Source organism: Mugil cephalus, chromosome 21 (genome assembly GCF_022458985.1).
Source record: "Mugil cephalus isolate CIBA_MC_2020 chromosome 21, CIBA_Mcephalus_1.1, whole genome shotgun sequence".
In the NCBI taxonomy this organism is placed as follows: domain Eukaryota; kingdom Metazoa; phylum Chordata; class Actinopteri; order Mugiliformes; family Mugilidae; genus Mugil; species Mugil cephalus.
The window spans coordinates 13803008-13820840 of NC_061790.1; the positions used below are offsets into that span (position 1 = coordinate 13803008).

Sequence of the window (17833 nt, forward strand, 5' to 3'; positions counted from 1 at the left end):
CTCGATCTCTCCCTATTATCATGCTATCAAAGGCTTGTCTCATACACAGATCACAGCATTGCAACTTAATATTGTGTACGTCTCCCTCGTGAATCCAATAGATGTTGCTAGTGGGGGTCGTATGAGTCGTTTCTAAACCGTTTTTGTGTGCGTCTGTGTCAGCCCGCATCCTGGTACCATCAAGGAGCGTCATTGCTATGGGGTGAGGGAGCCTGGTCCGATCTAGGTGGATGGTACATGTCTAAGTAACGTCCTTAAATGCCAGGTCCAAAGGTTTCTGGTGATCAATGTTATTTACTTTTTCTGTCGGTGGTTTTAATGTTGTGGCTGATCGGTGTAAGAAGAAGACACATTAAATTAGTTAATGAAAATCAGTTGGCAGAAGCACATTAGATAGGTTGCTCTAATATTACAAAATAATCCATCCAGGTGCTTTTAATTTGATCCAGAAAGACACACTAAGTAAAAACTTGTGTAGTTTGACAGAGTTGGAATGACCCATTTTATTGTGGGCAGTTGAGATACATGTGTGTAAATATCAACGAAGGATGTTAATGTTTGACGTCTGTACATTACATTCTAACAAAGAAAGTGATGGTCTCGCAGTCAACTCAACGTACACTTCAGATACTTCAACTGTGACAGGCTCCGAGTAAGCTTATATTACTCCTCTTCTTCCGTGTAAAGACAGTTTATAGAAAATATAAAGCAACTCATGACTAAAAGTTTAATCGGTTAACACTTTAAATCACACCTCTATCTATGTCTACTTAATTTTAATACAGCCATACAATACAAGTATACAAGGTTATTTTGTGGTTAGAGAAAAATACAACCAAAGAAGGTGTGGAAATGCAAACATACAGTTGTTTTTTTTAAACTTCAGGTCAAACAGGTCAGGTGAACGGGTGAACAGGTCAAACAAGGCTAAGGCCTTTTTTTCTGTATCGTAGGTACGTTCTCATAATGCAGGAGGAAAAAAAAAAAAAAAGAAATCACAATTTTACTAAACATAGCCTGAGTCAAGTGTACAATATGCACACTTGAAGGAAATAAAAGCAATGTGACAAAATAAAAATACTAATAGTGCGCTGCTTCTCTGATCACTCTGGTAAAAATAAGTCTCTGATGTTTGTCCATGGGTTCCATCTTCTGGCAGCCAAGCGCCACTGGAGAAACAAAGGGACTGTGTCGGCCGGGGCTTTGGGGAATAGTCAATGCGTTCCTCGTCCAATGTGACAGCAGAAGAAAGGGGGCTCAGGAAAACCAGCTGAATTTCAGTGTTTCTAAGTCTTTTAATCTGTCAGATTTTTTAATATAAATCAATAAGTCTCAAGCTTTTCATTCCGTCTTCAAAAGAAGTTTTCACGTGTGCCGCTAGAATGCTCTCTTTTTTTTTTTCGTCTTCGTGGCCTGACGTCGATGGATGGGCTCTCATTGGTTGTTTTTGGCTTTGGCGTGTGTGAGAATGTGAGACTTTAGGTTGGTCGACTGGGCGAACTTCTTATTGCAGCCGTCGAAAGGGCAGACGTAGGGCCGGTCTCCAGTGTGGATCCGCACGTGCGTGCGCAGGTTGAAGTCCAGAGAAAACCTTTTCCCGCAACCTTCGAAGGTACACTGGGAGGAAACGGAAACAGAGCAGATGGTCAGTGTATAGTTTGATTTAACAGTGTCACACAGGCAACTCCAAAAATATCTGCCAAATATTTAACTTTGGTTAAAATATGCCTATAGTTCTTCATAATTACGCATTAAAATGGAAAAAGTGCATCTAAAGAGTGAGAGAGAATTAGAGTATCTAGTCTTAAAGTTTAGGATTATGTTAATACTCCCTCCTAAATAAAAAGTTAGAAGGCAGAGGTTGTTGGTCTTTCATTTATTCGGCTAAGAAAGTGTAACTGACATTTGTATAATTAGCCCGTGAAGGACAAATGACATAGCTTGGGTTTGGCATTAAGCAGCGATGAGTTTCAGAGCTTAAAATGTAAACATAGCGCAGTCGCATGTGGGAGTGCGTGAGGTTTGTGCAGATGCCAACCTGGAAGGGCTTCTCTCCTGTGTGTACAAGTTGGTGGCGCTTGAGCTTGGAGCTCTCGACAAAGGCCTTGCCGCACTCTGCGCAGACGTGCACACGGGGCCCGTGGGTGTGGAGATGCTTCCTCATGGCCGAGTTATCCCTGAACATCTTTGTGCAGCCCTGAGAACCAAACAAAGTGCGGCGTTGACTGACAGCACGGATACACACACGATGTACGGCTCTTCACGCTAAGGTGTCAAGTGTCCTCAACATTTTCTACAGCGTCTACATCGGCCCAAGACTGAACACTCAAAAAGCAGAATGCTCACGGACTGAAGAAAGACGTTTACACTAGTGAGCTGAGGTAAGGCCAGATTGTTCTTGTACGTACATAAAAATCAATATGCTGAAGTGCTACTTTGCCTTTTAAATAACCTCTGGTGAGATTTTCAATTACACACAAAGCATTACACCATTAAACCTGTCGGGAACTATGAACTCTGTTTTGCCAGGACGGTGACAGGCTTCCTGAGAACAACACACTCACTTTATGAGGACAAGCTATCGTCCGGGGAGCGTCGTCTTCTTTGACTTTCCTGGGCTTCATTCTGTTAAAAAAAACAAACAACATCAAAAAGATTTTTAGTTTTAACTGAACAGACGAATTCATCGTTCAACGTGGGTTTCTGTGTTATCTCCTGCCCAGACATCCACTGCCCTCATTATGAACTAAGCCCCGCTCACATTTTACTGACCACCTCCTGGGGTTCAAACAACTGGTCATTAACTTGCATCAGTTTTCTGTCTTTCAACAATCCCCAGTACGCACTTATAAGACTTTCCTGGTTTGAGACATTCCAGTGGACACCAACTATACACATACTAAGTAATGCAATTTGGTGTTGCTTACTGAAACTGAAAAGGTTTTACTGGCACGTGTGTGTGCTAACAAAATTCACAATAAAAAGGATGGATAGCATGCCTCTCTTTGGTCTACTTTAGTGTACTGTAACAACAATAATTAACCTTTGACAACAAATACAGCAGACACAGCTTAATGACACCCTGTGTTTAAAAATATACAGATCCTCTTTTTCATCAAATCATTGTCACTAGTAAGTAATTTTACATTTAATGTATTTTCATTTAATTCTCGAATATTTTTAATTTCCATTCTTTCCATCTAATTATATTATTGTAAATATAAAGCTAGTGTTTTGACTTTGAAGAGCTTCCCATGGTGCACTTTGAAAAAAATCCAATGCATAAAATAGCACACATACACTTCCCAGTTCATTAGGCACACCAGAGAGACACAACATAACAATCCTGCACTGCGTTTTAGCTCCGTGAAGGTTTTGGTATTCATTTGTTTCTAATAACAGAGACCTGTTGATTCAAACGTGTTTTCATTTCGGGCTCTGTGTTTAGTAGTGCTGTCGATTTATACCGTGTTACAAAAACACATTTTTGCAGCCTTGTTGTAGTCAGAGGCGCTAGGCTAAATAACAGAAACATTTGACTTGAATTCAATCTGGCTAAACAGCACCACACATCCTCTAAAATGATCATACAGTTATATTACCTACTTTTTTACAGATTGTGACAAGCATGAAGTGCGAGCCTGGTGCATTAGAACATATTTGTTTTTACTAGTGTAGCTAATATTTGGTAAGTGAGTGCACGGGTTCAACCAAGCATTTCCAATGCATGCTTTTGGAAACTCTCCCGGGAGTGCATCTGATGCGTAGCAGAATAGGTGCAGAGATCCTCACACCAGACACTCACCTGGCAAACTCAGCCAGCTGCTTGGGGTCTGAGAGGTCGATCCCCGGGATGCCACCAGGGGGCAGCTTCTTCCCCGTCATGTACTCGGAGTAATCTGGAGGAGAGTTCTCCCCGACGATCTGCTCCTCCACCACCGACTCATGGTCAATGTCTTTATTGTCATCTAGAAACACATTACAGAGACTGAACCGATAACATACTGGTGTTACCCTGGCTACAAGCCTCGGGAGGCTGAACGCTTCTATAGTGTATATTAAATTGTTGAACAGCTCATTCCTATTATATATGATTATTTCAACATATGTAATATGCAGTGCAACAGAAAAAAAAGGTAAACATTATTAGTATGATTGTTAATTGCCAATTGTATCTCACGTTTGTTTCCAAAGCAGTGAAATTAACAAATACAAAACAGCTTTGCGTGTAAAAATGCTGCACAATTATAAATAAAAACGCAGACTAATAATGTAAAATAGACTTTAAAAAAAAATGCCAGTGACAATTACGCACAAAGTAGACTATTTGTTTGCTTTTTCAGTTAAAATAAATATATATAAAAAATATATATACGTCATCTATAGTAAATGATGGAGAAAATTACTCTTTAATTCACAATTGTTCAACATCAAAACCCAAAAAGCGTGGCCCCATTCTTTGGTGTTTTGTGTGTTAAAATGACTCCTTCTCTCTACCAACCAGCAGGGAGCACTAAAAATAGACACAGAGAGCTGCGGTGTCCATACTAAAACATATTACTGTAAGCTAATACTGGCCGTTTTATTTAGACGGCAGTATAACTGTCACATGAGGGAAATGTACACTTAGGGTTACTTTAGGAGACCCGCTGATATTAATTGTAAATACCACCGGGTTAATATGAATCAACTCCGTGCACACAGGCAGCATTTAGCCTGATGCGGCCGCTAACATGTCTGGTTAACTACCAGCGACAAGCAGCCACAGCTAACTGCTAAAGGACTCACAGGCTAAACACTGCCCTGCTCCAAATTTCACGAATATTAAACTTCCCCGCACTATACGCGACCCTCTGGCGCTCTGTTGGCTAATATTGTGCAGCAAGTGCGCCACAGTGTTGCGGCCTGCAGGTTTATCAAACCCTGCTGCCTCTCTCCGGGAGCACCGCCGCCATCTCTGCCTGGCCGCGTCTATCGCCATTTTTTCGGGGCCGCCGCCATACTTACTAGTCTCGGGGAATATGGCGGCGCCCAGCAACACCTAAAACATGGCCTCCCTTCAAAACAAAAACATTTCGATATGCCACGGCAAGGCGTTGCATCGAAAACGTGCGTTAAATGTCGCTTGTCGCGGCGGTGCAGCGGACTACTCCAGGAACTAGTCTGGTGCAGCAGGACAACGCCCAGGCAACGAGGCCTCATGCAAAGGCTAACAACGGGGTTGACAGACACGGCTGGGCTAACGTTTACTTACCCGATGCCCACATTGTAACAGAAAATTCCCCCTCCAGTGTCTTTATTTGCACCTGCTTCTGTTCCCATTTTCTTCCGCCGGCCTCAGCACCGCTTAAATAGCTCTTTTTGCCCGATTTCTTGCCCCCAGTGCCGCCTCCTCGTTTCACCCGACCCACTGAGCTCTTTCCAGCCACAGTCACCAAAGTCTGCTCGATATACTCGTCCTCCACCCCCGGAGCCGGTACCGGGATAAGAATCTGGTCCTCGAACCCGCCACCACCGTCCGTGTGCAGGTCCGAGTCATCTCCACCGACCACCTCCTCTCGGGTCTGGACCAGGATCACCTCCTGGTGGTGGTGGTGGTGGTGGATCGAGCTCGGGTCGTCCGTGACCAGCGGCTGGAGCGCGATCATGGGCTGCCCGTCTTCGTCGTCGTCGTCATCATCATCCCCGCCGACCACCGTCGTCTCGATCGTCTCCACCGGTATGGTCTCTACCTCAATCTCGTGGAGCTCCACGATCTCGGCCGGCATCTCCGAGCCGTCTGTCTCAATGTACAGCGTATCTCCGGATGCCATATTGTAGTCCGCCAGCTTGCCTCTCTCATTCACGCCGTGTTGTGCTCCTTTTTGGACCTCACAAACACACTCACACACCCCCTGCTCTGCTCCTGCTTCTGCCTCCTCTCCCTCTTCTTCGATAACAACTCTCTTCACTCCGTCCCACGCCAGTTCTCGTCGCCACTATGCCCTGTCATACGGAAACATCGCGAGACTTCGCCGAACTGACTGCTCACAGTGCAGCCTGTGGTACTGGGGGTTCCCAATCTTTGTGGACGGACTACACATATTTGAGGATTACACATATTTTCCCCTAAAGCCGTTGACGCACGATTCCAAATGTATTGGGCAGCGTATCCCAAGTAACTCCTCCTAAAAACAAAGTATTTAAATTGAATATGCAACTGGAAAGAAAGTAAACGTTATGTATTTTTAATATTTTTCTGATTGACCGATTGGTCAGTATGGTTCTTCCTTGTTTGTGTTGCTTTACTGACCGATTACTGCTCACCACAAATGGGTAAAAAATTATGTATTAGGGTTTTCCGCTCTGCAACCTGTGATCACAAAAACTGTTGTATGAGTCTAAATATTGCCATATTGGCTGTAGTCACACACACAGAAGACCAGTTAAACCAGTTATGGCCGCGTGCATCACGATGCTGCTCCAGTGGTAGTTGATGGTAAACACCTGCAGTAACACCACTCATCAAGGTGCGTACATAAGAGCTGCAAAGAAATTTTCCGCAGTGATACCCACGTTTGTCAACAGTAACCTTGTAAATCACACTTTTCTTTTGTTTCCTGTAAAAGCAATTTCAGGGCTTTATTGGTACATTTTATTTTGACTTATGGAGACCAGTACTGAAGCCTGAAGAGTTATATTCAACCTACCAAACATAAGATATACTTAGATAGTTGGAGAAGTTGTTACACAACCATGTTCGAAACTTAATATTCACTTCTAGTCTCCCTATCTTCATGCCGCCTATACTACAATTATGATTTTTACACTATATTATACCAATTTGCTGCAAATACACAGATCACGCATAACATTATGACCACCTTCCTAATCTTGTGTAGGTCTCCCTTGTGACTCCAAAACAGTTGTGACTCGTCAGAGAATGGACATGGGAGTTCTGAGGGTGTCCTCTGGTGTCCAGCAACAGGATGTAGTTAGTGACAGGGCTTTGGGTCCTATAGGTTGAGGGGAGGAGTCTCTGTGGATCATCCCACATATACATGATCAGTTTGGGTTCTAGTGAATTTGGAGGCCAGGTCAACACCTTGTGTTGTTTTTCATGTTTTTTGAGTTGTTCCTAAACCGTTTTTGTGTGTGTGTTTGTGTCAGGCTGCATCCTGCTGGTGATGGCTGCTGCCATCAAGGACCATCATTGCTATGGGGTGGGGGTGTCTGCTCTAGTTTACGTGAGTGGTATATAACATTTTTTATTTATGTATGTTTTTTACTATGATGTAAGCCTGCATTCATTTTAAACTTATCCTTTGAAATGATTTAGCACCAATTTCTGCGGCACCCTAGTTGTGCAACATTAAAAACACAATAAGTCTGCACAGAAACAGCTCGGATGTTTCACACTTCCCTGCGCTGCATCAGTTCTAACTTATGGCCCCTATTCAATAAGAACAGGTTTTTGTGTTGAGGAAAAAAAAAATACTGAAGAAAAGAAACATTTTCTGTCACACAAAAGCACCAGTCGGTTACAAAAACCATTCGAAACAGGCACAAATGGAGCAAGACAACCTCATTTATCCAAGACATTGTTCACAGTTTTATTTGAATTCATTTTAAACGTAGTGCGTTTCTTTTTTTTTTCTTTTTTTTTGTCGTTGTCGAACCAGGAAGCACTTTGTCATAAAAGGAGGGAATAAAATAAAATAAAATAAAATACTTCACCACATCCTTGCAGCCAATAAACATTTTATTAACAACATGATCACAAATACTCTGGTGTATTATTTCTTTCTTTCTTTTTTTTTTTTTTTTAGATTTTAGTTCATAAGATTGCAATATCCAAAGAAGTTTATTATTCCACTCTTGGTTTCAGGTCAAAACCTGTTTTTATTTTTTGCTGCCATGGTTCCACATATAACTGTGTTGTCGAAAAGGATAAAAAACCTTAAAAAAAAAAAAAATGTTTCAGGTGAGATTAAGACAAAGAAAGTTTGGTCTCAAATGTAACTCAAACAAAACCAATATATCTATAAAAAAGTGTGACATAAAATTATGTGCAATAATATTACTGACATTATCATTACTATCATATTCTTAGAATTGTTTCCTGTTATTACCATTGTACCTACTACACTACTACCACTCATATAACGTTACACTGACAATCATAAGAATGATAGTAATAATAATGAAAATGATAGTAATAATTAAAAAACTTTAAAACTAACTTGTGAAAAAAGCGAAACAAATGAGATACCTTTTCCTTTGGGCCATGAACAGAGGGGAGAACTGGGCTAACGAACAGACAAAAATGTTAAGAAATCAGAGTAATCAGTGCGAGAGTGTGCCCCATTCACGTCTTTCTCTCAGAACGAACAAATGTTACACGGACATGTGTGAGGTGTTACAGTAACGCTGCCACGTTGCTTCAACACCACAGCTGGACAAGATGAGTAGATGTCACAGTTTGGGCCTCCGTTCCTGACTTCTTCTCCTCCTTCCTCCTCCTCCTCCTCTTCAGGGCCACAGCAGCTGCTGCAGGGGCAATGGTTCCAAAAGGGGGTTCATGTCTGGGAGAAGCTCTCAAAGATTATGTCGTGCTAACTCGACTGAGTTCATGTCTAATGGCTGCAGGGAGAGAGGACACGAGAACGAACATTCGGTCAGTGGTACAATTAATACGGATGGCTTTATCTATCAGCCTGATGTTCAGATTTATTATTTCAAGAATAAGAGACAAAGAGCAAACAAATTGTTCTTACATTGAAAAAAAAAATAATAAACAGATTCTACTCACTGTAAACTGTGTAATTACCACTAGCACATTTAACTATAAGGTAAATTGACAGGTGTAAGTAATTTAGTCATCTATAAATATATTGTACATGTTAATGCGGTTTTTATAATGGAAATTTGATTTATCTCTAATAGTATTTTACAGTGTAGTATTATTCTAACAAATGGCCTCTAATTTAATATTTATTATCATTATTGCACAGTATTGTATTTTATTACAACACTGCATAGCAATATACATTTACACTACCAGTCAAAAGTACTGGTGTGCACTTTTGACTGGTAGTGTACATGTTTGTGAAACATATATTTTATTACAATCTACTGTGTAAAAACCAATTTATCCAAATTTCAGAATGATCTTTTTAAGTATTATTGTTCCTATAACATGTCATAATAACTATGTAATGTATTGTACTTGTTGTTAAAGTGTACATTTTTGTAATAGTTTAAGGATCAGAGGAAACATAAAATATACAACATTTTTACCTAATTAAAAAAATACACTATTACACTATTATACAATAACTAATAAAATAATAACACTGATGTATCCTGGAAAATCCAGAAATGATCCATTTCTCCAAATGTTGTGTCCCTGTATATTACACCTGTATGTAATGTCCATGGGAATCTAGTGCAACCTAGTGGTTACATCTGTACATAACTACCAAACTCCCTCAGTCCCTCTGGGTAGATTTCCAATTAAATATTCATTAACATAAATTAGGAAAGAGACGGTGTTCCAACAGGCTGACTGATTACCCTCTCCAGGCTTGCGAGACAAAATTAAACTTACCATCGATGATTTCGTCCTTCACTTTGTGCAATTCACGGAACACCTCATCCAAGATTTCCTATTGAAGCACAAACAAAAACCGTAATAGTTTGCAATATGTCACAGATTTCTTTAGTTACATCATGAATCTCTGGAACAAGTGAAATAATCATTCAAATGATCCTTTGAATCTTGATTAAATATGCAGTCCATACAGCTCGTGTTTTCTTTACCTGTTTCATTCTATCGAGGTCTAATGAGTCTGTGTCGCTGCCACTCCCTACGGGTCGTACCCTGCATTATAAAAAGAAATAAAAGAAATTATTCTCTCTTACGCTGACTGTTGTTGTTCTACTCCACAGACGTATCCACAGAGTTGAGGAGCTTTCAGTTCTCACCTTGAAACCATGGACCTGTCTGCAGAGTTAGCTCGGTCCCAGGGCTTCTTTGCTCCATCTAGATGACATGGAACAAGGTAAGATGAAATTTCTTAACAGTAAAACCACATATAGCACTAATATCACAGTTATGCTCAGGTATGTAAAATATCTGGCTAATCTCTCATTTTGCTTTAATACACTTGATGATACTAGGTGCAGTACTTTGTATATCACAGTGAATCGTGTAATATCTAAAATATGACCAGAGAATACAATAAATTATATCATTGTTCCTGTTTTCAATTAACTTTTGCTTTCAAAGGATCAGAAACCTGGACACTGTTATCACCACGTAAGCAGGGATATGAATAGCCAAGCTTCTTCATTTGTCAACAAGATTACACCCAGGATGCTAATGTGCATGTAATGATGCTCTCATCTTCCTAATTATCTCATTAGTATTGCACTGTTGTACATTTCCATTTTTTTGCTTTTTAATTTTTTTACATTTCAGATTAAATCAAAGCAGCTTTATTTGCCATGTATATCGCTACGCACGCCCTAGGAATTTGTTCTTTGCATTGAACCTATCCATGGGAGCACACTTGGAGCCCTGTGCAGCTATGCAAGGTTGGCACAGGTTGGATTTACACAATTCCCTCCGTGATAAACCTTCCAAGACACATGCATGCGTTACACTGTACATATGTAGATGGTCATGGTTTACTGAGATTAATGGTCCCACCTGTGGCATTCTGTCCACTCCTAGTGCTGGGTGATGGAGAATTTGGGTCATCCTAAAAACCAAAAATAATAAGAAGAATTCAATAAGCATCACAAACACATCATCATCATCATCATCATCATCATCATCATGGACACGGCAATATAAAGGAATAATGCAAATCTGCATTAAAGCAGTATAGCCTTCTTTAATCTGATTATTTTTAGATTTTTTTCCCCGAACTAATGACTTCTTTCCTCTGTGTGTTTAACTGCAAGCTTGATGGTCATCTGTGTGTGATATAATCAGAATTGGCATTATCCTGACACGTATCTAAATAATCACCCTAACGATCACAGCATATCACAGACTGAGCAGTGGCGTCGGGGATTGCAAACCATCACTGCTCTCATTTCACTTACATTTTGGCTGTCCTCTGGCTTCTCTGAAGCTGCTTTCCTTCTGGGGGAAAGAAGAAGCCTCAGATAAGAACAAGGAACTCATTTTTAGCGGTGTAATAACAAGAAACGTGGATCTGGAGCTAAAGGCTGATTAACGACTCTGGGGAGCAGTTATGAGAGCGTTTTGCTTTGTCAGTTCTTTGCCCTGACCTTCGTGCCAACAGAGCGTTCATCTCCTCCATCAGACCTCCGCTCCCCCCGCTTGTTCGGTTGGCTTCGCTTTTGGCGCCTGACGAGCTGTCCTCACTCTGAGGAGAGGAGAGGAGAAGAGAGAAGAGGTTACTTTGAGGAAATGGTAAACTTTTGAAGTGCGTTCAGGAGAGGTAATCCAGTTACATCCGCTGTGACTTAAAAAAGTATGATCAGAACATCAAGCACAAATTTGTGCCTCACTCTTTGAACACGACGCAGTTTGGCTCCGGCGATCATAGCAGCGAGGCCCGTCGGCGCCGGGGGCTCATCCACGAGACCCCCTCCGCCCATGGGCAGTGGAGGCGGGAGGGGAGGTTGGGGCGCCACCGCTGAGGGCGGTGGTGGGCCTGGTGGGGGTGGAGGCGGAGGGGGTCCGCCCATGTTCATTGGCGGAGGTACTACTGGCGGGGCCACGGAGAGCACAGCAGGGTGGCCTTGGAAAGGAGAACCTGGAGGGAAAGGTCGACACGTGTAAACAAACTCGATTTATACAATAAGTGGCTGCACCTGTATTTGGGTTCATGCACTTCAGAAAGCAAACTATTTTTTTGTGTGCGTGAAGGAAGCGCTCTATCATGAGCAACCTGTGCCCTTCCGGTGTGTACCTGAGTTGGAGGACCGTCGCTCCCGCTCCATGTGCGCCTGCATCTGCTGCTGCTGCTCCATCATTTGCCTAAAGGGACAGGAAGGAGACACAGCTGGGAACGTCATATCACAAAGGCTTAAACTAAATCATTGGCCTCCAGGAACAGTTCAGCCGACCACACTAATAGCCAAGGAAATGTCTTCTCTCCTTAAGGCTGCACAACTTCAAAATGTAGTGACAGGGGATTTGAACTGCCCGATCTATTGCACAACGAATACGGCAACGATTCTTCTTCTTTTTAGGTTATTTTTATTGCCAGTGTATTTTCAAGCAGTCTGGATGTTCTGATATGACGTTTGGAAGCCTTCTCATATACATACACATTCAACAGACACGGAGCGACGTTAGCATCCATCTGCACTTGATTTAGTAAAAAAAACACAAACGCTGAATTTGATTTGGGGACTAGCCTTAGTTCTAGTTTATATTAATTTGTGTAAAAATGAATTTAAGCTCTAGCAGATGGGATGTTTTTCCGTCTCGCAGTCAACACGCTGCAGGTAGTTTTGCGTAACTTGAAGCAAACTTCTCCACACGCTCATCATTTACCCGCCACTGTTGCACAGTCTTTATCACAGCGTGAATGTCTTTCTACCTCGCATCCATCCACCTCCAGCCCGCCTCCTTGCCCATGTCAAACCTCGCATGCCCGTCTATCTTTGATGTGAGAAGCATATGTATGTCACGGCTCGGGAGAGGGGGACGAAAGAGACAGCTCGCGGAGGGGAAGTGGAATTTTCCAGCTGTGTGGCGGACAGGAGAAGTGCTGAGACAGCAGCCTCCCCGATGTGACGGCAGCGCATGCAGCAGGAGCAGAGCTGCTGAGCAGTACCGCCTCGCCGCCACCGGAGAGAGCTCGGCCAAATTGATTTGCGTCCACCAACAGCAACACACAGACTCGCACATAAGAACCTACATACGTAAGCACACAATCTCCCTTCACAATCGCAGCCGTAATCCTTTGTGCCGGAGAAACCGTTTAAACCACACGGGATCAGACAGAGGCATAACTCCCATCATATTTGTTCTCTTAAGCCCTGGCATTTGGTGTTCAGATGGACCAATAGGCACGGCTGACACAGGTTTAAAAATGGCTACAAAGACCTAGTTGTGCCTGAGGCTTTCTCTGAAGGGTAGAGAGGAAAATCAGCAGCTGTGGCAGTCAGGCAGGCCACACTGTAAACCATTTAACCCCCCACCCCACCACCACCACCAAGCATCAATATGAATATCACTCATGCATTTTGGATTCTTCAATCTACCACTTTGATTCAGAAAAAAACCCTCATGTGTTTGAGACGTTCTTAAAAGGAGTCGCTAACGGCAGCTGTCTGCTTATCTCTGCTGCTTAAGTTCATGCTACCTCAGTGTGACAGGTTGTCATTAACATGGGGCGGCGTTTACCACCCTAATCCTAACAGAGGGCACTCAAAGTTCATGCACTGGTGTGGAGATAATCCGGCGAAATATCCTGAAGAGAAGACATTAAACATGTAGGAAAATATGGAAGCAGGCACTTCACGACACATCGCCAGCAGGAAGCTCTCAACATAGCAAAGAATCATTTATCTCTTTCAATAATTCAGCCTTTGGAGTGTCACTCTGACTCTCGCATTGCTTTCTTGCAGATGGGCTTTTGAAATTGTCGAGAATGGTTTTGTCACGTGAACGTTTCTCAACGTTTTATACTGACACTGAATCCCATGAGCATTTTGGCATCTTTCAGCTCATTGTTTTGGTTCCACAGACTACACCTGTACTGTTTTGGTCACAGCTGTAGCAGAACCAGATGTGTCCCTCAGGAGATGCTGACGCTGCTAAACTGAGAACGTAGTTCCTCGTGGGTGGAAGTGCTTCGGAAGCGAGAAGCTTTAAACATTCACATGCTGCCAGTAAATAGCTTTTACCTCGCTCTCTGAGCCTCTATCTCATCTGAAGTCGGCCCGTTCTGGACTTGGCGCTGGAGAGCTGGACCTAAATGAAAGCAGAAAAGGAGAAAGAGACGCAGATAAAGTGGAGCTGGCCTTAGTAATCCATTACCAGTATTATACTGATGATTAAAATTAGTGCCAGTCAAGACAATTAACTACCAAATGACGGGGAATTAAACAGCAGATGATCATTATGCCTTATCTTTTTTATAATGAGTAATGTGTAATGAAAAGCATATTAATCCCTCACTCTGCGTTAATTGGCGTAAACTGATTCCTCTACTCATAGTGTTGAAGGCAAGAACAACATGATCCACAGTTGCTTGACCCTGAAGTCACGGTGATCTTCTGTTTACTCCTTCAGTTTTGTTTATACAGCACCAACAACAACCAAACAAGGCCTCACAGAACGTAGAGCTTTAACCTCGCAGAACAGGAACCGAGGAAACAGTCACAAGAAATAGACATTTTTATGGGATGAAAACCCTTGAGCAGAACCTGGCTCACATGGTGGGGGGGACCATATGTGTAATGACATAAGAACACTAAAATGAGCACAAACACACACAGGCCCATAACGTCAGCCAGATCTGTGATGAAATACAACTTGCCGATGGGTTATGGAAAGTTATGCGTGTTTTACGCTCTCCAAGCAGACTGGCCTAAACTGGAAACAGAGGAGTTTCAGTCCTTTTCAGGGAGCAGAGTTAGTAACGACACCCTGCAGCTTTTGTAACATCTGCTCTTAGAGTCGAGGTTCACAGACAGGGCAGAGTTTTACGTTTTTTAAAACACATACTCTAGGTACACCATCTACAGTATGTGTAATCAGAAAGGAATGTGACGCGCCAAGGGATCTGCAGTCTCTTTATTAATGCACACAAATCAGAGGAAATGAGTCTCACAATGAAAAGTACTGCATGTTCAGTCGGTCTTTCACTTCCCTCTTTCTCATGATAGGAGCTGCAGCGCACTTGCAGCGTAATCCCTTTAACACCGTGTGTGAGGTCTGCAGATGTAAATCCAGATAGGGAACGTAATTAATTTAAGACACGATAAGATGAGTGCAACAGGACGTCTGCTCGGGGATTACAATCGAATCTGACTGAATCAGTTTTCAGTGAAGCTGCTCTTATCGCCGAACTCCTCTGGCACAGTATTGATCTTCATTGTTCACCATGAGAGTGACTTTAGAAGCTTTAGCACCAGCTCTTTTTAAGACTTAACAAATAGGATAGAAGAACTGGAGCAAAAGAGAAATCTTCCACTTTTATGGCGCTGATTTATAATGGCTTTCCTCATAAACTCTAATGGTGAGCTGTGGAAGTGCAGAAAATTGTCCTTCATTTGGACGGGAAGACCGCGTCCTCCCCTCCGTCTAATAGAAGGTGTTCCTTACATTACAGTTTTACAACCCTACACAAGCCATTTTCAGGGTCAGTGCTCACTGACGATGCTCTGGACTGCTCGCATCCCTAATGGAAATGACTCTGGCGGGCCGCGGGCGCTAATGGCTGCCATTGATCAAGTAACAGGAACCCAGAAATAACACAGGTTGACAAAAGGCCTGACTCATGCCTACTATCAGATACCTTATCCCACACACACACAGTTGTTGAAATGCCAACAAGCACCAGCTTTGTTTCATTATCTTTGCTTGTGTAGGGCTGTGCATGCAACATTTATTCACACGTAAAAATGTTGAAGGAGGAATGAGGACGCACACATTTAAGTCAACTCATCTAACTTTACTATTTTTTTTTTTTATGTTGTGTTTCTGAATGCTGGCAGTGTAAACATTTCCACTGGATTTCTATTTTGCCCCCATTTGTGTGCTTACTGCCAACTTTTATTTATCTATCTAGTCTTTATCAAGCCAGGAAGTTCCCAGTGAGATACAGTATCTCTTAAACCAGGTAGCCTTCGTCAGGATGGTGGTGGGAAAAAAGGGATAAAAATAAAATCTTTCACAAGTAGCTGTACAAACATATGGATACTTTAAGGCCTGCTTGGATTCCGATATGTTTCTTTAAACTCACACTCTACGGTATATAACGGGAGTACATGTTGGTCGCGTCTGCCATCAGGTCAAAACAACATCATGTTTTGTCTGCTTTTCACACTGGGCTGGTGTCATGTTACTCTGTCCTTTTTAAAACTTACATGTAGAAGTATACTAGTTGGTTAGTTAGAGTTTGCTCATTTGGTCCATTGCAATGCACAAATATGCACAGACTGTGCATGGATTAATCACCTAATCTATAAAATGTCCAAACAATGTGGGACACTACAGGGTCTTAGATCATAAAAAGCATCTTCAAAGTGCTTCAAAGTAATTAAATCATTGATAAATTCTGTTTAGACTGACGAGAATAAAACAGAAAACTTGATTTTTTGAAATCTAGAACCAGAATCCAGGTGGATTAGTTCACATTGTTACCAAATGATTCTTAAGTGAATTAATTGTTAATTGCTCAAGAGTTGCACACACACTGCACACAGAAACTTCAAACCATAGTTGTCACACAGAGTTTTTACTACCTACACGACATGCTGAAGAAGAGAAACCGGCTGTAGCAGACACAGAGGCACTGACAGAGCCACTCGCCCCTGACCATCTCTCGCCTTCCCGCTGCCCTTCCTCTTCCTCTTCTCCTTCCTCCTCCATCGCCTCCCTCTCCAGTTCCACTTTTACCTCACCTGCCTGCCTCTTTCCCCTCCTCCCATTCTCCTGCTCAGCAATAGTATCACCTGTCATCTTCATGTAACCCACACCAGCAGCAGCAGCAGCGCAGCGAGCATCTCTGGCTAACGTTTCAAAAGGTTGGGTTGGTCTGAAGCCTAATGCCGCTCAGAGGCACGAATATTACAGCGAGCACGTCCACACGCATCCCTGGTTGTTGTGTGAGCTGTTGTATTAAATGTCTCAATAATACTGCAAGTGTGCATTTGTACTGTACAAGGGGAATTTGACCTCACAGCTTTTTTTTTTTAACATTTATTTGTGGGTTAGAAAATGTTGTAGTTTCTAAGAATGAACTTTCTAATCTGTGTAAAATGTAAATTTCAGTGTAACAGATTTCATCGTTTGAGGAAACTGCAATTGAAAATTCAGTGGAAAACAGATAGTCTTCCCCTTTGTGGAGTTACAATGAGCACATAGCGATCTACACAGCAGTCATACCTGGAAATTGTCTTTATCAGCTGATTGTAAACATGAATAAAATTTCATCGCTGTTAATCACACTGGTATTTAGTCAACGTATTAGCCAAATTTTAACTTTATTTAAAGTGTTCTCTATAACATTGAGAAGGAAAGGTTCTGACCTCCCCACCACTAGAGGGTGTAGGAACACCTGCTTAGACAGACGAAATTATTGTTATGAGTGCACCTTTGTACAGTGAGAATATGCCTTATGTAATGAGCTGGAGGGGTTCACATAAACACAAAATACAGGAAGTCATTACTTCACAACAAATGAGCTTCTCTGCGCGTTCCCTGCAGTGTGAGTGATAATCAATCAACACACTGTATTTTTCTTGCAGCTGGTGTCACTGCTGTATTGTCATTCCCTCTCGGGCCATCTGCACCGCTGTCTTTCAAATGTGTATTCCAAGTGTATGTGTGCACTTGTGTTTGGCCGCTGTCACTCGAGCCTCTTTGTTCCCCGTCCCGTGTTATTAGGCAGATGAAAAGATCTGCTCTCTAGCACGGGACCCAGGGGAGATCTTCTCAATGACTCATTCTAATTAAGCGGCTGGAGGGGACTGCAGGGGGAGACACGCTGCTGCTGAAGCTGTCTGGCAAACTGTGATGTACTCTCACTCTGTCTCTCAGTCTCGTCCCGTCACTCCTCTATTCACATTTGTCCGTCTCTCTTTGTGCCACATGTACACACACAGCTCTGGAGGATGAGATCGCCTGTCTTGC

General features: G+C 42.4%; 2 protein-coding genes across 5 annotated transcripts in view; both read right to left on the minus strand.

The window, feature by feature from the left end:
• Window positions 1-475: 475 nt before the first annotated feature.
• On the minus strand, window positions 476-6270 carry yy1b (YY1 transcription factor b). Of its 2 annotated transcripts, none has more exons than XM_047573335.1 (5): window positions 5255-6270; window positions 3806-3968; window positions 2565-2625; window positions 2039-2197; window positions 476-1617 (listed from the first exon to the last, which is right to left on the minus strand). In XM_047573335.1, the coding sequence occupies exons 1-5, from the start codon at window positions 5811-5813 to the stop codon at window positions 1435-1437; spliced, it is 1125 nt and encodes a 374-aa protein (XP_047429291.1). In that variant the 5' UTR covers window positions 5814-6270; the 3' UTR covers window positions 476-1434. The 2 variants fall into 2 exon arrangements, with proteins under 2 accessions (XP_047429291.1, XP_047429292.1); XM_047573336.1 differs by having other exon boundaries at window positions 3806-3956; window positions 5255-6186.
• Window positions 6271-7564: 1294 nt separating this feature from the next.
• The window catches only part of evlb (Enah/Vasp-like b), a 40114-nt gene continuing 29845 nt past the window's right edge, over window positions 7565-17833 (minus strand). For 2 of the 3 annotated variants that reach the window (XM_047573334.1, XM_047573332.1), the window contains exons 4-13: window positions 13879-13945; window positions 11931-11998; window positions 11527-11774; window positions 11284-11381; window positions 11095-11134; window positions 10694-10745; window positions 9967-10024; window positions 9802-9862; window positions 9590-9647; window positions 7565-8622 (exon numbers count right to left, since the gene is read on the minus strand). In XM_047573334.1, coding sequence (XP_047429290.1) covers window positions 8585-8622; window positions 9590-9647; window positions 9802-9862; window positions 9967-10024; window positions 10694-10745; window positions 11095-11134; window positions 11284-11381; window positions 11527-11774; window positions 11931-11998; window positions 13879-13945 — 788 coding nt within the window. In that variant the 3' untranslated portion in view covers window positions 7565-8584. The remainder of the gene's footprint in view (window positions 8623-9589; window positions 9648-9801; window positions 9863-9966; window positions 10025-10693; window positions 10746-11094; window positions 11135-11283; window positions 11382-11526; window positions 11775-11930; window positions 11999-13878; window positions 13946-17833) is intronic. The other variant, XM_047573333.1, reaches the window with a different exon arrangement.